Below are 24691 nucleotides of genomic sequence, written 5' to 3' on the forward strand. Positions count from 1 at the left end.
CACCAGCTTCTGTTGGCGAGAGAGACAAGCCTTTGAGCTTACACAGAGCTCTTCCCTCGGGGCAGGGACCTATTATTTTATTTATGTATTGAGTGCTATGCATACCTACCGTATGATGCTATATAAATAACAATATGTGCCAAGGTCTGGGATCTTGTTGCTACTTTGTGACTGCCATGGTGAAAGTACTGTTCTGTCATAAAACGTCTTATGTGCTCATATGTGACCTGACAACCTTGAATTCAGGGAGGGAGGGATAGCTCAGTGGTTTGAGTGCTGGCCCACTAAACCCAGCATTGCAAGTTCAATCCTTGAGAGGGCCACTTAGGGATATCTGGAGCAAAATCAGTACTTGGTCCTGCTAGTGAAGGCTGGACCCAATGACTTTTTAGGGTCCCTTCCAGTTCTATGAGATAGGTATATCTCCTTATTTAAAAAAAAAAAAAGCTTGGGCAGTTTAAAGAACCTCAGGCTCAATTATTCCCTTATGGTACATATGGACTTTACTGGAAAATTGACTTTTGATGAAATTACATCAACATTAGTACATTTAACCTGTTACTGGTTAGCATGAACAGGCTGCAAGAAGAGCACACATAAACCTGGGGGTGGGCAAGGTAATTAGGGTGGTAATCTTGTTGCAAGGAAAAAACATTTCCCTGATCTCCTGTGATATCAGGATCATGCTTTAAAATGTCTGCTTCTCAGGGGAAAAAGAAGTTTTAAACGTCTTTAAGTATCCCATGCTATAAACACTTCCTCAGGAGGGAGTGTGCTGTGACCCTCGTGTGTGAAACTTACGTGGGTCACTTCCCCTTCCCAAGGCTTAAAAAAATATAAGCTCATTTGGCTGTCCCATGCAGTTCCTGTGACTAAAGTCCTTATTTGCCTTGAGGGACTCATACTGTACTTGACCTTCACAGGTGAATAGATGTCGAATTAAGCCAGTATTGGGCTGACCTTTATATTTCCTTATTATAAGTAAACTTTATGCCACATCACCTTTGCTTTAGTCTTTTCATGCTTCTTTGGCTAAAGACTACGTAGCATCACACATGCTAAAAATATTTGCTTCCTGGTAATCATGTGGTACATTGTAGATTGGTAGGCCAAGGGTCATATACCATCCTAGATTCCCATGATCATCTTACATTGCAATTAGTGGACTGAAGGCAATACCTCTATAGGAATAATTTAGATAGCTGACATTTTTTGTACTCCATTTCAGCTGTTACCTCTTTTTTTTTTTTTTTTTGCACGCACCTTAACCATATGTTGCACAGCCACATCTCACATACACCTTTTAGATAGAGATGTTCATGACTATAACACACTTCATTTGGACAGAAACTGTTTCTTTGAGACAGAGGGAGCTGTGATCTAGTTGTCCTGGCACAAAACTGGATGTTAGGAATGCATTATCCCAAACCTGATACTGACTTCCCTCTGTGGTCTTGTGTAAATCACTTAACATACTCTGCCTTTGTTTCCCTGCTTATAAAATGGGAATAACAAAAACAATACTTCACAAGGGTGTGATGAAGATGTATAAGTTCAAATGCTTGGAAAATAAAATATCCAAAATATTATGGTGTCTTTTCAAACCCTTGGCTTTCCCCCCTTTATTGGTATTGTCCTAGTATAATAATATTGCCCACTTAACCCTTTTGCTGCTAGCATCTACCATAGCAGGACATGGCAACCTGCAGTGCACTTGCTGTTAACAGCTAGGATGACCAGATATCCCGATTTTACAGGGACAGTCCCGATTTTTGGGTCTTTTTCTCACATAGGCATCTATTACCCCCCACTTCCTGTCCTGATTTTTGACACTTGCTATCTGGTCAGCCTATTAACAGCTCACTGAGGATTTTAGCACCTGGATATTGCACTGATTGGTGCGCTATAAAGGCCCATGAAAAGATTTACCATGTACATATGGGAGCACATAGGGCAAAATGCATCTCCCTGTTAGACAGCGCTGAAGTGGTTAAAGGAGTAGCACTTAAAATAATCCACTTTTAGTGCTCCAGTCACAAAAACAAAACCGAAAATTTAACTGGTAAAGGAAGGTTATTAAGTTTGCCAGAAAATGTAACTATCCAGTGACTTTGATATTTTTGTCAAACTATATTTTATAAATTAGCAGAGCCATTCTAAAAATAAAGGTCTCTTACAGAAATGAATTTATTAAAGAACAGTTTTGGTGTAAAAATGGATGGCCAGGGATGGTCCCTAGCCTCTGTTTGCCAGAAGCTGGGAATGGGCAACAGGGCATGGATCACTTGATGATTACCTGTTCTGTTCATTCCCTCTGGGGCACCTGGCATTGGCCACTGTCAGAAGTCAAGATACTAGGCTAGATGGACCTTTGGTCTGACCCAGTATGCCATTCTTATGTTATGTTCTAAAAATTAAACATCCAGGCATACTCTATTGAGAAATTGTGCAGAATATAATAGGGATGAAACCAATAGAGTTCTATAGAAGCTACACTAAAAACCCATATAATTGAATAGAAAAAAAAATCTCTTTCTACAGTTTTTTAAACTGTCCTTTAAAATTCTATAGCTGGAATAGAATTTTCCATAGAATGGTCCAAAAAGCCTATAGGAATGTCCTCATTTTAATTAAATTCTACAGAACTTTTCCATAAGGTGCATGTGCACTCAAGAATCAGAGTAGAGTGTTTGTAGTTCAGTGGCACTTAAAGATCCCAATCAGGACCAGGACTCTATTGTTCAAAGCAACACATGAACATAGAGAGAAACACCAGTATGGTCCTTAAAGTTGAATTGAACAGCTTATGATGAGCCAAGATCTAAGTTTAAGATTTAATGTTTCTCTCGCAACAAAACCACTTGCAAATTACAGCGCTCCATAGACAGCTGCAGGGAATGTCAAGGTAACATCAGTGGGCGTAAGATCAGGCCCATTATGTTGTATGGGAAACACGGATCATTGGTCTACGGTCTTGTGTGGTAAGCAAAGGAGGAAATAATTCCCCCCTCCCATTTTATTTGAAATTATAATTATCTGTATTTTTAAAGTGCATACACATATTTTCGGCTAAGGAAAAATTCATCCCAGTGCAAAGAGCTTGTGTAAGGCTCTCCATACCATTTTACACCCTTAATGTGTGATTCTTGTGTAGCATGCAGGGGCCTGTACACAGACGTGAATTCAATAATTAGCGATTTAGGAGTGTTTGAAAAGCTCTTCTGCTTGCCTTTGAACAGGTTTACACTGGGTCATCTTTTGATTAGCTTAATTCTCTGCAATTCTGCACTGCTAGACTTGAATTGATGCAGACCTCTTGGAGAGTGCACCATAGACCCCCTGCATGTGGTGCTGGGAGTCAGCCAAAAGCAGTTCCTGATTCCACCAGCTCAGTTATACTTTTGAAACAAAGGGATTTTTTTTTCTTTTTGGAACAGTGTTCCTCTGGGAAGGATTTGAGCTATGGTTCCTGGGAGGGGAAAAATCTACTTGAGAACTAATCTGGATAATTGTTTGTGTCACCATTTAAGAACGTGAAGTGAATTTACTTCATGCAAATGATAACTGACACTAAATAATTAGTTTCTCTGCCAGCTACAGATTAGTTGTTGTGAAGACTGTCACGTTATATTTCTTTCTGTAAGAATTACTTCATCTAAATTTGAATAAGACAGAAAATTTATGATGGAATCATAATTTAACATCTCTGGTTAAGTTTTTGTTGCTGAGTAGGGGATTTAGATGCATAGCTCCCAAGATAAAATAGAAATTTTGTGTCTATAACTTACTAGTCACCTTTGAAAGTCTCTGCTTGGAACAGTAACAGTGGGTAGAGCCCTGCACGGACACCAAATTTATATCCGCAGATGCGGATACCCGCGGATATAAAGGGGGTAGCCGAGGAGCTGCAGGGCTCTACCGGGAACGGCAACAGCGAAAGCAGCCGCACGTCTGGTCACTGCTCGCAGGAGCCAGCACCCCACGCAGGCAGCTCCTCTAGCATTACTGTACCGTCCCCAATTCCACCCAGTCGGGTTGGCACCAGGCTCAGCGGCTTGCACACTCCTGGACTAGCGTGACCAGGGACAGCTGCTGCTGAGCCTGGTGCCCACCCCAGTGGGCGGGGTTGGGAACAGTACAGCCACACCAGAGGACCTGCCTGTGAGAGTGGGGTGCTGGCTCTTGTGAGCAGCGGCCGGATGTGTGGCTGCTTTCACCGCTGCCATTCTCGGTGGAGCCCTGCAGCTCCTCGGATATCTGCTTTATATCTGTGGATATCCGCATTCATGGATATAAATTTGGCATCCATGCAGTGGTCTAACAATGGGTAAGTCTACACTGCAATAAAAAACCTGTGGCACTGAGTCTCAGAGTCTGGGGCTTCGGCTGCAGGGCTAAAAATTGCAATGTTGACATTCAGGCTCAGACTGGAGCCTGGGCTTTAAAACCCACTTCCCTTGTGGGGTTTCAGAACCTGGGATCCAGCCTGAGCCTGAACATCTATACTGTCATTTTTAGCCCTGCAGACAAAGCCCTGTGACCCCAAGTCAGCTCATCTGGCCTGCTGTGTCTGTGCCAAAGGTCTTTTATTGCAGGGTAGATGTACCCAGTAAGTAAAACAGTTTAAAGTAAAGAAGCAGAAAATCTATCTCAGAGACTTTTGGGAATACATATTGGTTATTCAGAAATTGTCAAGTATTTATATATTGCCAGCAGTGAGTTAAGTGCTTTACAAACAAGTGGGAGGACAGTGTTTCTGACACAGTTGAAGTAAGATTTCAGAATAATTGGCAGGCTTCTTGGCAGTCTCAGAAAGGGTTGGGAAGTTCTGAACTGACAGGGAGACTTGAGCGACTAGTAACATTAGTAGTGTTCCATGTTGAGGTGCACCGATGGATGAATAAGAGAAGTTTGAATTACTCCATCTTCTGCTTTACTGGCTCTGTGGAAGGAGAATGCCAGTGCCCAGGGTTGTTAACCTGCCTAAATTCCCTTACCAATTCAAAAACCAGACAATGATATTTCAGACTCTGACATAATACAGCACTGCCTTACACTGTTAGTTCCAAATATTAAAATACATCACTTAGTACTTGTTTTTCATACCACCTCTACAGGAACAGAAATTGATTGGGGGAAGTAAATAAAAGGGCCAGGTAGTAGGGCAAGGGTCAAAGCAAAATGGTTTTTCATTCAAACCTGGATCTCCACTAAATTCTTCATAGGTTTTCTTTCTTTCTTTCTTTCTTTCTTTCTTTCTTTCTTTCTTTCTTTCTTTCTTTCTTTCTTTCTTTCTTTCTTTCTTTCTTTCTTTCTTTCTAGATTTTGGATTAGCCAAAATAGTAAACTGGTAACACCATCTCTGGCTGCATTCTTTTCATGTGGCCTACAAACAATTAATGCTAACTCACTTCCCCCTCTGTGCCTCAGTTTCCCTGTGTGTAAAACGGGAATAAATGATGCTGACCTGCTTTGTAAAGCATTTTGAACGCTACCAATGAAAGAACTGTAAAGAAGATAGATATTATTATTATTATTATTATTAGAAAAATACAAAGCAGATTGGGGATATGGCCCAGTTCCCTCCAAACTCCCACTTCTAGTGAGCACAAACCACTCACTGTGAGAAATACTTGATCCCTCTTTAAAGTGCTGACCCTAAGGAGAGTCAGCTTACATACTTCTCATTACCTCCCAGCTGTGAGTGCTCCTCTGAGCAGCCTCTGAACCTGTGCTGGGAGTAACCCCCCAGAACCAAAGCTGCTGTCTAGCTTGGATGCAGTGTTGTAGTAGTAGGGGCAGTGTACAGCAGGGGTGAAGGGACCTCTTCTAGGGCACACGATCACTATACCTGCCCTTATAGATTTATTTAATCTTTTCCCTTTTGTCCCTGTTCCCTCTCTGATATAGGATTCCCCCCCCCATCCGAAACTATTTTAAATTGTGCCTGCGATATTTCTTTCATGTGCTATATTTATTATGTCTTGTTTGTTTCCTACTTCCTTCCTTTGTGTTGTGTTCCTTCCATTGCCCAGATCTCTGAGCTTTATTTGCCTCATTTCCTTTGCTGCTTTCACAGTACATTATGATTGTTCTCTCTCTCTCTCTTCTATTTTTCAATAGCCTGCTCCTCTCATAAAGGACAAACATATAATGGACAATTAGTACCAATGAGAACAAAAGATGACTTTCTGAACCATGCACTGGCACTTATAATTTGGGTTATTAAAATTATTGGAGGTGGGAGGCAACCTTTTTGTTCTGATAATGTCATTTTTCCTCCCAGTACTGTAACCTTTATACATGTCAAAAATAAGGATGTTTCATATTAATTTTCTCTTTGAGGGTAGGCTGCCTCATAACCACCTCTCCTCCTCCACATCCATGCACCAGATATATTTTCTTACCTTATTTAGCAGACAGGAACTTAGTACAGGCCCAGTTTTTCAAAGCTGAGATGGATGCAGTGGCACACATTCACTTGTACCTACCTATTTTTCGGTGCAAATACCAAATGTATGCACAAATGTCAGGCATATAGGCAGGTAAATGGCCCACTGGGTACCTTTGCCCCCCTCCCCCTTACCTCTGTTGCTTTCATCTTAATTTAGACTCAAATCCTTCAATGATATTCACACAGTGAACCCCCCTAGACGTCGAGTGTTGCACCATGCATGCAATGGTTTCTGCTTCCTCAGAACAACTTCCAGGACTGAGGCCTCAGAATGTAAATTCTTCAGGGTGGGGACTTTGCACTCTTGTAAATAATTTGCAGGCTAGTGATGTATTGGGCTCAAAGTTGAAGCTACCATCAGGCCCTGTGACCTCATATGTTTTTGTAAAGTGCCCTACTCCTCTATGGTGCTCCTTTTAGGTGCCGCTAATCATAACAATCAACTGAACCATTAGTGTCATTTTTAGTTGCTTCTGTGATGGAAAATTCAATTTTCAATCAAATCTTTGGCTTTTTGAGTCCCAGCTCTAATGCTAAGACACCACTCACTCTTCCACAGAGTTGTCCACTCTCCAAAGGCCTGTGAGGAAGTTGGTGCTAGACACCCAGACCAGGGTGACGTTTCAAACAGAAACATTTGATTGTAACTGTTGTAAGAATACCGTAACACGGCTTGTGCAACCCCCTGCTGACATGTTTGCCTAACACCGAAACCCATGCTAGGACCTTGCTCTGCTCACCAGTGCAATGTGCGGCCAACCTTTCAGCAGAGAAAGATGATGGAAATACAGCCCTGGCATTCCAACCAGATGTGTATAAAATGGACACTTTACACCAATCTCCCTCCCCCCACCCATACTCATGCTGAATATTACTTCTGAGTGTTACACTCACTGTATGCCTGTGCCTACTACAGTCATCAATCATTGTATTGGAATATAATGCAAGAACACATCCAAGGGAAGTAAGCTCAGGTATTAGTGAAATTCTAGTCCTGCTACTAGGAATTTCTGTAGTGCAAAGTTTGTGTAACAGAAACTAAAGCCAGGTGAAACTAGCTTGGCTTTGGGTTTCATTATGAACCTTCAAATTTGGGCCAGATTCCCAAATTTTTCAGGAAAACTGGTTCACTTTTCATGCAAAACAATTTAAAGTTTAGGCAGAAGTAAGAGCACTTAGTTAGACATTGAGAGCAATGACTTGATATTGTTACACTGTAAACATCAATGCCCAGACCTAGGGTTACCATATTTGAACATTGAAAAAAGAGGACACTCCATGGGGCCCCGGCCCCGCCCCAACTCCGCCCCTTCCCCTCCCCCGGTCCCACCCCTTTCCCCACCCCCGGCCCTGCCCAACTCCGCCCCTTCCCTGCCCCCATTCCAACCCCTTCCCCAAAGTCTCCGCCCCCTCCTCTGAGCACCCCACATTCCCCCTCCTCCCTCCCAGCCACACGAAACAGCTGCACCAATTCTAAAGTCAGGCACTCCACTAGTATAGACTCCCATGACTTTAATGAAGCTGCTCAGTGGAGGATCTGCCCCGGCGCTCAGTTTTTGGGAGCGGTCAGGACACGCAGCTCACACTGTTCTGTTTCCCAGCTCCCCAGATGCCTTGGAGCACCCAGTTCTCCTCCCTGCCCGGTAAAATCCCGGACATTTTGAGCTATTTAATTCTTTAATTCTAAAACGTAATTCTTTATATGTAGTGAACTTTGTATTTTCGTTTTGGCATTGTGTTTGCTCCTAGGATCAGGGGCAGCCAGGGTCTCCACGTGCTGGGCCCGCCACAAGCCAAGCTCAGAGGCTCCCATTGGCTGGGAAAAGCTCCAATGGGAGCTGTCGGAGCCAGCCCCTGCAAGCCCTGCCCCCGCAGCTCTGATTGGGCAGGTATTTCGCAGTGATCCACCACACTGCTGTGTCTCATCACAAATGGGGAGCTGAGTGCCATACAGCACACCCCAGCCCCAGGAGCTCTGATCCACTTGCAGGCAAGGCAGCCCGATGCCCATCGCAGCCAGAGCTCTGATCCCTCTGCACACTCCTGCCTTTTTCACACTGCCCTCCCCTCCTCCCCCACCACAGTCAGTGCTTTTTGGCGACTCCCCGGAGCAGCTCCCCCAGCGCTGCCCCCCACCTGTGCAATCAGCGGCGCATGGTACTCCCAGCTTTGCTGGCATCCCTGGCTTACCTTAGAGCAGGCTCTGGCGACTGCTGCTGCTCCCTGACTCTTCGGCTCTGTTTAAGAGCCAAGCTGCCCTAGTGCTACCGGCTTCAGGCACTTCTCCTACCTGGGCTCCAGCTGAGCTGCTCCTGCCAGCTCAGACTGTAAGAGCCGAGCTGCTGGCTTCTGGCAGCCCTCCCCTACCTCAGGACCCAGAGCTGGCTGGACACGTCCCTTCCCCAGCTCCAGCCGAGCTGCTCGGCTCCGCCCCCTCAGACTTACAGAGCAGAGCTGCAGGAGCCAGCGTTACCGGCTTCAGGCAGCCTCCCCCCTGCCTCCGGACCCTGCACCGTGGGAGCAGCTCAGCTGGAGCCGGGTAGGAGAAGTGCCTGGCTGGGGGCTCGGGGTCCGGAGGCGGGGGGGGGGGAGCTGCCCGAAGCCAGTAGCGCTTGCTCGGGCAGCTTGGCTCTGTAAATCTGAGAGAGGAGGAGTGGAGCAGAGCCACAGGGGGAGAGGAAGTGCCGGCCATTTTCCCGGACATGTGTGGCTTTTCAGCAATTCCCCCCGGACGGGGGTTTGATTGCTGAAAAGCCGGACATGTCCGGGAAAAAGAGGACGTATGCTAACCCTACCAGACCAAATGGTTTTAGTACAAACACTGGGGTTTTTCCAGTAAAGGAAATTCTGAATTCTTATTAAGACTTGAGAAGACGGTAGTTTCTATTTAAGCTCCAGCAAGCTACCTGCATGTGGGCTTTCCTATGTTGCCTGGACTTTTAGGTGAGAGTTCTGATTGCAGGAAGGGTGAGTTTAATTCATTTTTAATGACCTACGGCAGGTTTCTCATTGCTTCAGACCCTTCAGGTTGCATGCTTGTGAGATCATCCATTTTCTCTCCCTACTAAGCTAAAGTCACAATCTTCCTGATCAAGATTTTCCAAAGTGACTAGTGATTTTTGGGTGTCTCGGTTTTTGGGTGCCCAACTTCGGACAGTTTGGGTCTGATTTTCAAAGGGTGTGTGCTCAGCTTTTTCTGAAAATCAGGGCCCTTTAAACAGTTCTTAATTTGGACACCCTTAATCATAGTGACTTTTGAACACCATGGCTGTTGTACTGAGCTGTCTCACGCTGAGCTTGATCTATGTTACAAAAAGTTATTTTAAAAAGCACTTTATCCTCTAAGGTGAGCAAGAACTGGATTTTCAAATTAATCTAATTAAAGTAAAAAATTAAATGAATTCTGTGAGAATGACAGCTGTGAAAGCTGAAGTTCTCTGTATGGGCGCAGAACAGGTACAACGTAGACGGCAGCAGGACAAGCGTGGCAGTGCTGCCCCACTCCTAACCTGGAGAGATCTACAGATGGTAACTTAGCCTTCATGGTTTGTTCTCTGCTGATGGTGCAGACGATGCCAGTTGCTAATGTTTCTGTGATGTGATTGCGAACACATGTGTGGTAGGAACAGTACTGACCCCACATAGGCTATCAAACAGCTGATCAGTGATGAAATATTGGTTACTACTGACCTGACTAGAACCAGGCACCTAGACGTGAGCAAACTGTCGAAATTCTCAGCTGTGAGTGAGTACATGAGGACACGGTTGTTAGTAGCCTGGGAAAGATTTTTTTCCTCTAGCTGTTCCAAACACACTTTCTAGTACAGCTGAGACGCAAGCAGATGCTTTGAAGACCAGTCTAGCTATTGCTGTGTAATGACATGGTTGGAAAAACTAGATCACAATGTACAACTTTTGAACTCCTTTGGGAAGGCGAGGAAGGGCTTTACTCTAGGATCACCTGAGCCACTCTGCTCAACACTAAGCCACAGCTCCCTTAAAATAAATGGGAAGCATTTGTGAGAGAGACAGAAGCTCGATTGTTTTACTGTCGATTCCCCCACCCCCTATACCTTTCACTGCTTATTCCTTCTCGTTAGATGTTCTTTAACATGAGGGCCAAGCTACTTTTCCCTGGCTCCTCAGTGACATCCGTTTGTAATGACAGTGCTCATGAGTAGCCCTAACGGTCACTCTCTTTAGTGAGCTGTGTCTCGGCTGTCTGAATGGGAGCTCGTGTTAGAAATGTCAGTCATCAATTTTCGCTTCCATGAGCCTGTTCCAGTTTTCTCTCTATCATCTTGCAGGTTTATGGTTGTAGGCCTAATCCATTTCGCAGAGTTTTGCTAAATTACGATTCAGTCTTTTCAGGTGCCGCATCTCCGTTTACAGCTTAACATCTTACTGTTGTTGGTAAATGAAAATTAGGCTCGGAAAAGCATTGTAAAATCACTGGCTATGTTCAGCTGCGGGTGTAACCCAGGCCACAGCCTGGGATGGTGAGAAATAGGTCAGAAAGGGCATTCACAGTGGTACAAAGTGCCTGAAACCCAGGTTGTACTGGAGGGATGGCTGGCCTTATGACATCCAGTGCAGCTCAGAAAGTGGGCTGTGGTGCCTGGGGAGGAGATGTTCCCAGGGCTCCCAGGAAATGCATTAATTCAGGCATCCACCGGATAGCCACTGCCTGTCGGGTGTCTGTGGAGACCAGTCATGATATAAAGCTTGTTTTCCTTGGCAGAACTCTCACTGAGGGCAGAGGTATAAACACTGCTGTCTTTCCTCTTGGGATGATTCTCTCTGGGCACAGCCCCTGGCACAGAAGGCTGCAGGGTGAATTTTGTTCAATATCTGGGTGTTTGCATTTTCCCATCATATATGATTCATTTACAAGTTAAGCCAAGATGCACCAGGGCAAATCCTCAGCTGGTGAAAATTATCATAATTCAGTTGAAGCCAATTGGACCATGACAATTTACATCAGCTGAGGAGCTGCTGCTTTCAAAAATCCCCCTTTTTTTAATTTTATATTCTTCTAATTTTTTAATAAAAATGTTGAGCAGTACTAACTCAGACACCTTACAGAAGTCTAAGAATATTACATCAGCACTATTGCCTTTATCAGCCAAACTTGTAATCCAACATAAAAAGATATCAAATTAGTTTGACAGGATCTGTTTTCCATAAACCCATGTTGTTTGGCATTAATTATATTACCCCCCTTTAATTCTTTATTAATTAAGTCCCGTATCAGCCGCACCATTATCTTTCTCAGGATCAATGTCAGACTAACAGACTTATTATTACCTGGATCATCCCATTTATCCTTTTTACCTATTGGCTCAACGTTCGCTTTCTTCCAGTCTCCCAGTGTTCCCAGACTTATTGAACATCAACATTAATGGTCCAGTGGGGTCCTCAGCCAGGTCCTTTAAAACTCTGGGGTGCAAGTTATTCAGACCTGCTGATTTAAAAAATTCTAACTTTAGTAGTTGGTGTTTAATATCTTCTGGAGATACTAGTGGAATGAAAATAGTGTTATATTATATGACTACATCATCTATATTTTCCCCAATGCAGAACAAAAGTATTTATTGAACACTTCTGCCTTTTCTGCATTATTATAGATGAACCTGTCACATATGTGGAAAAACCTGTAAAGCATGAATTAGATTCCTCAGCCATCTTAAGTCTGATCAGTGACTTTCATCCTTCATCAGACATCATCCTTGTATTGAGGTTTAGCTGATGATTGATAATTCTACCATTTCCAATTGGTAATGGACCAATACCATAGATAGGATTCTTTATCTGCTTAATATACTATAAAAACTCATTCTTATTGTCCTTAACTCTGCTGGCCTTAGACTTCTCCTTGTGTCCCTTGGCTTCCCTTATCAATTTTCTACATCTTCTGATTTATATTTACAACTATTAACTTCTCCTTTCTTCTATTTGTTATTGTTTTTAACTTTTTGTATAGTTGCCTTCACTCCCCCTTTAAACCAGGTAGGTTAAAAAACCTAGAAGGATATACAATTAATATTGTTGGTTGCAGTATTGTTGTCCCAGGACCACATCCTGAAAGAAATCTTTCCTCAACCCCCACTTCAATTCAAATTGGCACCAGACCCTGCCAGAACAACAGATGCAAAACCAGCTGACATATCTGCACAACACACTATGATGATCAATACCCCCCATAACACACCTTTCAAGATCCACGAGTCCTATACATGTGGCATACCTTGTCCAGTTCACTAAGTGCCCCAATAACAACTATGTGGGTGAAACCAGACTATCCCCATACTCTTGAATTAACTCACAGGAAAAATGACAAAAGACAGAAACACCCCATCATCAATGGGCAAACACTTTTCACAAAACCGTCTCTTCATATCTGACCTCTCAGTGCTTGTCCTCAAAGGCAACCTGCACAACACCTTCAAAAGACGAGCCTAGGAACTTAAATTCATAACTTTGCTAGACACTAAAAAGCATGGTCTTAATAAAGTGGATTGAGGGCTTATTACAACAACCTGTAACCCACTAACTTATTTTTTCATGTCCTATGATTGGAAGGTGTTAATGGGCCCCTTCACCTTGAATGGTCTCTGAGAATATGTGTTGACTACTTATGCTAAACAATCTGTTCCATCTTGTATTTAGTTGTGACACTCTGAGTACCGTTCCAAGACCTATTTCAGTAACAGAAGTTGTTCCAATACAAGATATTATCTCGCTCACTTGTCTCTATAAAATTAATATGGCACACTGTAGCAGGGTGCTGGTGCAAAAACACCTAATTAGCCCCTGCCCAGTCAGCTCCAATCAGGGGAAACAAATTGGAGCTGATGGAAAAGGCTTGATGCTTTATAGGCCTGACAAGCCAAGGCCTATAAAGGTTGGGAGGGAGCCAGCAGGAAGGGAGCAGTCAGGGAGGGAACGGGAGGCCTCCTAGCTGAAGGCTGCCTCTGCCTGTAAAGGAGGAGAATAATCCTGTAAAGCTTGTACATAGATGGACACTGGTGGTGGGATGAAGTTAAGTAAATAAAGACATGGGTGTTGCACAACCCTGAAGCCTCTCTGAGCCTTATTGGGGAGGCAAGTGGGCTCCAGGAAGAGGGGCGGTCGTGAACCCTGTTACACGTGGGGGCTTGTCTGGGATCCTTTGCCAGAGACACAGTTTGGTGACCTGGAGATGGAGGGCACTCTGCAGTTGCTCACGGAGCAACACGGGGAGATGCAGAAGACACTGCAGGCCTTTCAGCAATTCCACCAGCTAGAGAGGCAAGCTTTACTGACTTGGCAGGCCAAGCAACAGTGGGCTTTGCAGGACTTTATTAAAGAACAGGCAATGGTGCAGCAGCAGCAGCTCCTGCAGAAACTGGAGAGTCCTGCGGCGGAAGATGGCACCCGCCACGGCGGGAGATGGCACCCACCCCCTGGGCCTCAGCCTCTGTAAAGTGGCTCTGGCGGATTACCCTGATGCCTTTTTGGGTACCTTTGAGCGGGTGGCCCTGGGCACAGGATGGGACAGGGTAACCTGGGCCCTGCGGCTAGCCCCCATATCTTGCTGGGGAGGCACAAGCAGTGTATATGGCCCTGATGGATGCCCAGTTTAGAGACTATGATGCTGTGAAGGCAGCCATCTTGGACCGCCTGGGGCTTTCATTGGAAAAATACCGGCAAAAGTTTTGGGCAGCCCGGTGGGCCGGGGACATGCGGCCCTGGGCCTTTGGCTAGAAATTGATGGACTGGGCAACACGGTGTTTGAGGCCCAATGACCAAACAGTGGGGCAGATCATGGATCAGGTGATCCTTAAACAATTTGTGCAGTGCAGCTAGCATGCGGGTCTGGGTGTGGCGACATCAGCCTGCCACCGTGGAAGCCGCGGTCAAAAGGACAGAGGAATATGCAGAGGCAGACTTCCCCCCGAGGGAGCATTGAACCCTGCAAGACACAGAGGGAGGCAAGAAATCCCGTGAGCATCCCACTGGGAAGCCGGTAGACAAACGATGGGAGGAGCACAAGGGAACCCCTAGCCGTCCGGGACAGCTTGTATGCTGGCACTGTGGACAGCTGGGGCATAAGAGCTGTGACTGCCCAGTGATGGAATGTGGGGCTGCTGAATTCTGTGGTTGGACAAAGGTTGGGGGGTGGAAGAAGAGGCATGGAATAGCCACCATCCCCGTGCGGGTGGGGAGAAAGCCCCAGAGGGATCTAGTAGATACAACCTCAGCCCGCTCCCTCATACAGTGGCGGTTGATAAAGCCGCATTGGCTTATCCCTGGAGAAAGGATGCTGGTGGAATGCATCCACAGAGATGGGGAGTATTGTCCCGTGGCCCAGGTACCCCTGAAGGTGCAGGGGTAGGTTTGCCTGGAAGCTGGAAGGGGTAATGGAGGGGTTGTCCTACTCCGTGGTCCTGGGGGTGGATTGTAACCCTGCTCCAAAAGGGAAAGAGGGCATGGGGAGGAGACCAACAGAGAGTGAGAGGGAGGAACCTGGAGGGAGGAGACAAGGCCCCTAGGAGGGTGGACCCTGAGAAAGGAGAGTCCCCACAACCTCAAGGAGGAAAAAAGATACGAACCCTAGACAACACAGCCAAGATAGAGACCCTATGGGAGTGACCGATGAGGGAACAGAGGTCCTGGGAGGGGACCATCCAGGGGAGGGAATCCCCATGATGGAGGAAGAGAAGCTAAAGAAAGCTCAGAAAATAGAAACCCAAGAGGGGGAGGCCCAAACTCCAGTTGGCAGAGACCCCAAACCGGAGACTCAGGGCAGCCTCAGGGCAGTTGGCGCCAATCCGTCTCCCCCACCAGGGAAGGAAAAAGAGCGTCTGGGTGACCTGCCCAAGGTTGAGACTGGTGTGATGACCTTTGGGTGGAGGTGGTCTTGTGGGGTGGTGCACCCCCTGCCCAATGCACCTTTGGGTGGGTGGGGCATGCCAAAACCCCACAGAGTTGAGCTGGGGACTGCCCAGGTGGGCAGGGAGGCCATCCCCAGAGTAAAACCCCAGGCCGAGAAAAGCAGGGCCGAGCAAGATCAGGCCCAGCATCAGATTAAGGGGGGAGGTATGTAGCAGGGTGCTGATGCAAAAGCGCCTAATTAGCCCCTGCCCAGTCAGTTCCAACCAGGGGAAACAGATTGGGGCTGATGGAAAAGGCCTGATGCTGGCCTGAGGATTGGCAACACCTGCTGGCCTGACAAGCCAAGGGCTATAAAGGCTGGGAGGGCGCCAGCAGGCAGGGGGAAGCCAGGGAGAAGTCAGTCAGGGAGGGAACAGGAGGCCTCCTAGCTGAAGGCTGCCTCTGCCTGTAAAGGAGGAGAATAATCCTGTAAAGCTTGTACATAGATGGACACTGGTGGTGGGACGAAGTTAAGTAAATAAAGACACAGGTGTCGCACAACGCTGAAACCTCTCTGAGCCTTATTGGGGAGGGCAAGTGGGCTCCAGGAAAAGGTGTGGGTCGTGAACCCTGTTACACACACGTTAAATGGATTAAAAGCTGGCTAACTGATAGGTCTCATGTAAATACGGAATCATATCTAATGGGTGTGTTTCCAGAACCTTAAATTATTTAACATATTTATTAATGACCTGGAAGAAAACAAAATCATCACTGATAAAGTTTGCAGATGACACAAAAATTAGGAGAGTGGTAAATAATGAAGAGGACAGATCACTGATACAGAGTGATCTGGATCGTTTGGTAAGCTCGACCCAAGCAAACAATATGCTTTTTAATGTGACTAAATGTAAATGTATACATCTGGGAACAAAGAATGTAGACCATATTTACAGGTTGGGTGATGCTGTCCTGGGAAGCAGTGGCTCTGAAAAAGATTTGGGGGTCCTGGTGGACAATCAGTTGAACATGAGCTCCTAGTGTGATGCTGTGACCCCAAAGGACTAATGTGATTCCTGGATGCATAAATGGGGGACTCTCAAGCATGAGTAGAGAGGTTATTTTACCTCTGTATTTGGCAGTAGTCTTACTGCTGCTGGAATACTGTGTTTAGCTCTCGGATCCACAACTCAAGAAGGATGTTGATAAATTGGAGAGGGTTCAGAGAAGAGCCACCAGATTGATTAAAAGATTAGATTTGAGTGATGGACTCAAGAAGCTCAATCTATTTTGCTTAACAAAGAGAATGTTAAGGGGTGACTTGATTACAGTCTATAAGTACTTATATGGGGAACAAATATTTAATATAGGATCTTCAGTCTAGCAGAGAAAGGTATAAGCTGGTCCAATGGCTGGAAGTTGAAGTTGGAAAAATTCATGAAACGAGGTGTACATTTTTAAAGGTCAGAGTAATTAACCAGTGGAACAACTTATCCAGAGTTGTGATGCATTCTCCATCACTGACCATTTTAAAATCCAGATTGGATGTTTTTCTAAAGGATACATTCTAAGAATTATTTTGGGGAAGTTCTATGACCTGTGTTCTACAGGAGGTCAGACTAGATGATCTGGTGTCCCTGCTGGCCTTGAAATCTAAGAATCTATGTACTTTTAAGTAAGAGGATAGATAACTAAATTTTGTATATTGAACACTAAATGCTCAAGAGATCAATTTAATGTTTAATTACTTACAAAAATTTAAATATACGGCATGCTGCATACCTACTTGTTAATGTAAGGCCAGTCTTAGCATTTAGCATTAAGATAATATGTGGATAATGGTATATTATATATATTATAGAGGGGAAGCAACAGAATTTTGTAACACTGTATCATAGCTTCTGTCTTACAAATCAGAAATAACTCTTGGCCTGTAGCCACGTCACTTGAAATTGTAATCCTGCTTGTTCTTACAAACTACGTGGTGCCAGGCCAGTACTTGGATAGGACGGCACCAGGGAAGTTATGGGTTCTTTGGGAAGTGTCAGATGGTGATTTAGTAGGAGTCATTTACACCTCTATTCTTCACCTCTAGTCCTATACTAGTTCTATTGTGCAATATTACATTGCTAGGTTTCAGTCCAGATGTAGCTGCATTTCAGTACTGAATAAAGGGATCTCATTGGTTTCTAAAGTTCACTTGTGTGTAGAATATGTTTGTATCAGTGCTTGTCAAATGCTTTGGAATCTTTTGGGAATTAAAGTGGAATAAATATAAGAAGTTATAGCAATATAGTAAAACTTCTGTGATAACAGAAGAATAGGGAAATAAAATTGCTTCTGTCCATCAGTTAATGAGAAATGGGATTGAAGAGAAAGTAATTTTTTGGAGTGGCAAAGACTAGTGTTGATACACCACAGGACACACTATACAGGGTATTCCAATGCTACCATTATTGAGGAAAGCACTGCATACGCATGCCAGATAAAACAAGAGGTACTTCACACATCCTGTGGGAAATATGTAATTCTCTAAAATCATTGAGTCTTGACAGAAATTGCAGCTTCCTGAAGAAATATTTAGGCAAGAGGGAAATATCAGAATAACATTTTCTGTTATGAACTTTCAAAAGGTATGAAGGTCATTACTGAAAAGTGTTTTGGGGCACCTTTAGTAGGTATTGACATTAGAGCGTCCAAATGCTATTTTAAATGTATGTGGCAATTGAAGTACTATATAAATAATACTGTGGGGGAAAAAAGCCAGTACTTAATAAAACCACACTCCCATGAAGGAGTTCTAGTGATAGCATAAATTGTAAGAATGAACCATGAGCAATTTGTCAATGTCACCAGGACCCAGTGATTATAGCCTCACTTTCACGATTATAGTGCAAAAATTCTCCACTTGTGAATCCACACTGTTACTTTCTATATTGCCCTAGATCCCAGTGTAAAACTCATGTTGACATCAGTAGGAATTCTGTGTACAAGATCAGAGTGCAGTGTGTGCAATAAAAGTCCACGGTGCAGCTCTGAGAATCGGAGCTCATTCTGGGGGTATGGCTTCCCTGCCAGAAAGACGTGTTTTTACCATGTGCATTAGCTGCCCTGCTGTAAAATCCTAGTAAAGATAAGGCATTCTAGTAGTTTTACTATGAGGTAAATAGGCAAGATCAATCATGGGGTGGGGAGGTGGGATCTAGTGTTGATCTCACCTACATCATTGTAAAAATGACAGTGCCTTGTCTCCACTAGGGTTTTACAGTAGGATGCATATCACTCATCCCACAGTAAAAACACACCCTTTTTTTGGCAGTGAAAACAAAGCCTTGATGCAGATGATTTTTAAATGTGTGGTAATAAAAGAACACTTGTTTCCTTATTGCTTTTTACTTTCTCCTGTCTCCCTCCCCTGTCATTTTTTTACAACACCTCAGCATCTCCAAACCTGCCTGTGATCAGGTTTCTCCCATGATTTGCTAGAGAAGGGGAAAAAAATCCTCAATTAGAGGCGTGTTCTGAAACTGTGGGGTGATTGACTGATTGCCTCCTGGCCAGAGGGGGTGGAACTAGGTGATAATCCATTAGGTACCTGGGCCTTATAAGGAATCTAAGGGAGCTCAGTTGTGGGGGAGATTATAGAGGAGTCAGGATTCTTCTGCAGGGAGCAAGAGACGCTCTTGTAAGGAAAGTCCTGAGGGAGGACTGTGAAAGAAGTGAGGGGATCTTAACATAGCCCGAGGGAGGAGCAGAAGGCCGTTTTTGTTGATGGCTGATTGGAGCTTGTGATGTTGGACTTTTGATATCTCAGGAGGGAATGAGACTGGAGAATCATCTTGACTAGAGGACTGGGCCACAGAACACAGACAAAGGATGAGCCTATGCAGCACAGAGGAAGTAGCTAAAGGGGGCACTGGAGCTGCAGATCAGTGCAATACTGACTCCTGATGCAAAGAGATGCTATAACCATCAGCAGAGATGGTTATGCTGCCACTTCCCACCCCCGCTGTCCTGTAGCTTTAGCCCCATCTCCAATTCCAAACTGATTGACCCCTTAGCCTCCAATTTCTGTCCTGCTTACTGGTAACCACTGTAGCTTCTATTTATATATGTAGAAAATAAAACTTAGTGGCATCTGTGATTAAACCAGCAGCCAGTTGGTGTGTTCAATCTTAACCTCTTTTTTCAACTATTGGTTCAATTAAGAATGTTTGTGAATGTATCTTCATGATCATTTACTAGTGAAATACTACAGGATCTTTCAACACTGTAACTACACTTTACTTGTAGCTATATATATTATCTAAATGAATTTAATAGTCAATTAATTAGTAAGGTTTTTTAAAGTGGAATACTGGAATCAGCCCTTCCTAAAAGAAAAGGCATGATGTTGAATCACAAGAAAATCGTCAATCGTGTCCCGTTATGGTCTCCTAGTTAAATCTTTGTCAAGAGAGGCATACATGATGTTGCTAAGTCAATAAAGGGTGAACTTCAAAAGGTTTGGAGGTTTGGGGTCTTACACGAACGTTTTCAGACTCTTTTGGTTGAGAATAGGCACAGAAACAATCAGTCTTGTGAGACTTCCCATATTACTTCCTTTTGGTGAGATCAAAAATGCTATTAAAGTTCCTTTTCATTTGACTGATGGTCTTGTGTTTAAAACATGAGACTGAGAACCAGGAGCTGTGTTCCATTGCTGGCTTTGCCACAGTCCTCCTATATGACACCGAGAAAGTCACTTAACCTCTCTCTGCTCTGGTTATCCCACATGTAAAATGTGGATAAATTCTTACCTCCTTTACCTGTTTTCTTATGGCAAGCTAAGTTCTGACTTACCTCGCAATGGCAACGTGAGGAATACTTCACTCATGACTGCAAAACACTTGGAGATCCTTGATAGAAATTTATAAAGAAGTGTAATGTAAGATTTCAAGAGGAAATCAGGAATTGTAGGGGTGAACTTGTGGTTGTACATCAAAACTTTGGTTGCTTGGGAGTGGGTAGTTTTATCCTTCCCAGAAAATGTTTACTTAACCTCATAACACAGTTGCCTGCAATTGATAAAGCACATTTGAAAATGTAGATTTAAAAAAGTTGGTGGGGAATCCACTACATTTACCATTACATTGACAGACTTGAAAAATATGTACTGCTTTTACAAAATAGATACAACTATTAGGTGTATAGTTGAAGCTCACATCCTTATGCTATCAAAGCATCCTGATACTTGCATTCCTGTTCTATTGGACAAGAATTTACTAGAATTCTGCAGAAGTTTGTACTTGACCATAATAAAAGTTTATTCCATAGTAAGGGCTGAATTCTTCTTAGATATGGGTGCACAACAATTCTCATTGAATGAACTGGGGTTTGGGCATATATTAACTAAGATAGAATTTGCATCTATTTAATTTGAGTCATATTCGGACCTCCCACACTGTGCAATCCAGTTGACTTCAGTGGTATTGCACAGGATGTCAATGAGAGCAGAACATAGTCATCTGCATGAAGTTACTCACTTAGTTCCCTAAAAAGCCTGTGTGATTTGTGTAGATTAAAAGACAGACAAGAGGTGATTCTTTTTTACTAAATGTTGAGCAAATGTTAATCTTCCCACTTCTAATCAAAATAAACCCTTATGACAGTACTTAGGGCATGTATCGACTTGGAATGTTCTGTTGAATCATTAACTGTGGTCAAGAGTACTTATGTATTAGATCTAATACTACACAAATTTTCATCATGCTGGAATAAAACCAAGAAATTCTAATCAGTCTCTTCTTTTTTTTCCCTTCCAGTTAATGGTCTAATGACACTTGGATTTACAGGTGAGCTTTTTAAAGTTCAAACATATATTACTTTTTTGTTAATGAGAGCCCTTTAAAAAACACACACAAAACCACAACATAAGTAGGTTCAGCTAGTCAACTCTAGACACTTTTGTCCATTAGCAGTTTGCTTTTAATTTGGAATATATCTGCGGGTTTTTCAATATGTCCTAGTCTTTAACCAGTCTAGATAGTGATGGGAAAACTTTAAAATGTTCCTTGGGTCCGATTTAGCTAAGAAACTTAAGAATCAAAAAGCTGTGGTCAGAGAATCAGACTGAAACGACTGTGTGATCAGATTCTCTCATGAGTTGTGTCCCTTTAGTTTTAGAAGATATGCACTCATCAGGCTCTATTCATTTTTTCTTTAAATCACACAAGTAAAAATATTTAATCTCTGAACAAAGCGAACCAAAAAATCCAAGTCTACGAAAAAGAAAAATGGAGCCCACTTCAGAATCTGAGTAAATAGCTAGATTTTGTATCGTGGCCTAAAAATCAACAAATTTAGGTTTTATCACATCAAAAAATGAATTGTCTTTCAAATTAGACTCCTGCCACTTAGAATACCCTGCCTCTAGCGCTCTCCCACCCCACAGATTTAGTGAACACATCACTGCTGATCTCCGGTTGCCAGACACATTGTCACATCAGTTTTTGAATTTGCTCAGGGCTAGTGTTGATCAACATTAGCAAAATTCTGATGCACAATTTACCATCAGTGCTGCGCCACAGATGGTTGGAAAAGTGGAAATACTAGTGTAGACAGAGCTCAGGCATTTGTTACCACCATTTTGTCTAACCCCGATCAGAGCAGAATTATATGACAAAAGAGTAAAAATACTAAACTCAGCTTCACAGCTTCTACAATAACTACCCCCAGTGATAAATTATGGGTTTGAATTTTTCTAATGCAGACAAAGCCTTAGCAATCTTTCTTTGATAACTGAAGGTGGTGAAAGAAGTAGGATAGGAACGACAGTGCTGTCACTGTTTGAAAGTGCTTGGAAAGTAATGCAGTGCTGTGAGAAAATGTAATGCTACCATCTTGGCTGCACACTTGGGACTGAACGAGAAACCTCCAGAGCTAAAAAAATGAGCTGCTACAAATTGAGCTAAAGAACCAATATCTCTAGCTGCCACTGTAAGAAACACCTATCATCTATGGATGGGGGACCTGTAACATGCACCAGGGAGTTACACAAATATACTTTTCATTCTCAGTGAAGATATTCCTTTATGTAATTAAGTACAGCCCCATCTTAGCTGAAATCGGTCTGTTTACCTGAGTCTGAAGACTCTAAACTATATGCATCCTGTTACAGATGGATCCATGATCAAAGTCCCAACAACTGAAGACTGCAATAACCATGCCATTCTCATTTAGTAATGTTCCTGTCTGACACAGCATCTAAGATTGTAATACAGGGTTGTGTGTGCAGGGCCGGCTCCAGGCACCAGCCCACCAAGCACGTGCTTGGGGCGGCACTCGGGTTTTTATTTATTTATTTATTTAGGTTCGTAAGGGCAGCGCTGGAAGGTTTTTTTGTTTGCGTGGCACTCGGGGGGTGGGGCTTCGGGCGGCGCTCGGAGGGGTGCGGGGGCTGGTGTGGCGCTTGGATGGGAGGGGCGGGAGTTGGTGCGGCGCTCGGATGTGGGGCGGGGGTTGGTGCAGCGCTCGGAGTGGGGGTGGGGGCTGGCGCGGCGTGGCGCTCAGAGGGGGCGGGGGCTTGGCACGGTGCTTGGATGGGGGGGCGGGGACTTGGCACGGCACGGCGCTCGGAGGGGAGGCGGGGGCTGGCGCGGCACGGCGCTTGGAGGGGGGGCGGGGGCTGGCGCGACGCTCGGAGGGGGGCAGGGGCTTCAGGTGGCGTGGTGTTTGGAGGGGGGCGGGGCTTCGGGTGGCGCTGAGGGGCCGGGGGCTTGCGCGGCGCTCGGGGGCGGGGCTTCGGGAGCATGGTGCTGGGGGGGGTGGCGATTTTGGCTGCGCGGCACTGAGGGCGGGTTCAGCAGCACGGCGCTCGCGGGGCGGGGGGGTACGGCGGGGTGGCGCTTTTCTTTTTTGCCTGGGGCGGCAAAAAAGTTAGAGCTGGCCCTGTGTGTGTGTGTGTGTGTGTGTGGTTTTTTTTAAATTAAAAAAGCACCTGGACTTGGTGGTAAAACATCCTTAGTGACAGGCCCAGATTGTTAACATTTGCTATTGTTATAGCAAATATTAATTGAAATAACTGTAGATGAAAGAGATTTGAAAAATCCAAACTAGTGGCAACCTTAAAGGAGCTCCTGGTTAAGTAGCAGTAAAGAGTTTTTCCACAGAGGAAAGCAGGAGTGCAGGTTCTCTGAAATCACAAACAATGCATCTCTCTGGAGCATAGTGGCAGGTTCTTCCTACCACTGAAAGGAGCCCATTCCTGAAATGTAACTCAATAATGAAGAGAAAGCAAAGGTTCCCTTCCCTTCCTGTGATGTAAACAGGGTGCAAATAAAACTTCTCCTTTTTCTGGCTGCAGAAGGAAAAATGCACAAGTGCGAAAGTCTTCCACTTCCTGATCTACAGACTAGATCCAAATAAAAATCCTCTCTTTTCTGAGGTGTAACCAGAACAACCCAGTCTCTTCTCAGGACTGTGAGTCTTGACTTTCCTCCGACAACTGGCTAGCCCTTCCCTTGGGCTTCTTTCATACAAATAAACTGGGTCCTGTAGCACAAGCCCTACCTGCATCCACTTGCCAGTCACGTAGGCCTCTCTCTGTGTGATTCCATGTTCCTGCAGAACTGTCGGCCTTGGCTCTTACTGGGTAGCCCCAGCCAACTTGCCTTATAGGCCTCCTGGGACCTTGACAGCTAGTAAACCCGTCTTCACTCAGAGACTTGTCTAATGCTTTGAAGGCCTTGGCATTTCAAACTCCTGAGATTCTACAGGGTGGAGGTGCTCTCATACATAATAGCCTATTTACAGATCAGATTCCTAAACAGTGCCGGCCCAAAGGTGTTTTAGGGCTTGCCAAAAGTGTAAGCCCAGATTAACTATTTTCTTTTCTTCATGGCTATGTGCTTATAACACCAGTGCCAACTAATGCTAGCCAATCCCTCTAAGCCAGTCCCACGAAGAGAAGAGTCTTCTATCCCACCCTAGATCTGCTTCTACCCAGTCTTTTATTAGTGACAATTGATTTTAAAGTCCTTTGTAGATGAGATGTGCAAACATTCCTGGTATTAAAAATATTATTTTATAGCTACAGCAAAACAGTTAGTTTAATATGTTAAAGCTTGCCAAATTCTTTCCTAATCTATACTCTGACCCAAAGCAAATCTATTTAGTCAATCACTCCATTTTGTCTTCACTAATAAGGCTTAGAAATACTATACGATCGTAAATGCAACAGGTTAGTTCCCTCTATGCTGGGCTCCTAAAGACAATGCAATATATGGTAATGTGGCTCAGTTAGCTACCTCTAGCCCAGAAGGACATGCATGAGTTCAAATCCCACACCAGGAATTAGGCTCACAGTCAGTGATGATTCTGCACTTAAATGATGATTTATTA

General features: G+C 44.3%; 1 protein-coding gene across 6 annotated transcripts in view; it reads left to right on the forward strand.

The window, feature by feature from the left end:
* Nucleotides 1-24691, forward strand: part of RAMP3 (receptor activity modifying protein 3) — a 147062-nt gene that overhangs the window by 12502 nt on the left and 109869 nt on the right. For 5 of the 6 annotated variants that reach the window (XM_042842682.2, XM_065583887.1, XM_065583888.1 and 2 more), the window contains one exon: nucleotides 21115-21144. The exons of the other annotated variant lie outside the window; for it this stretch is intronic. In XM_042842682.2, coding sequence (XP_042698616.1) covers nucleotides 21115-21144 — 30 coding nt within the window. The remainder of the gene's footprint in view (nucleotides 1-21114; nucleotides 21145-24691) is intronic. 6 annotated transcript variants of the gene reach the window in all.

Source organism: Chrysemys picta, chromosome 2 (genome assembly GCF_011386835.1).
Source record: "Chrysemys picta bellii isolate R12L10 chromosome 2, ASM1138683v2, whole genome shotgun sequence".
NCBI lineage: Eukaryota > Metazoa > Chordata > Testudines > Emydidae > Chrysemys > Chrysemys picta.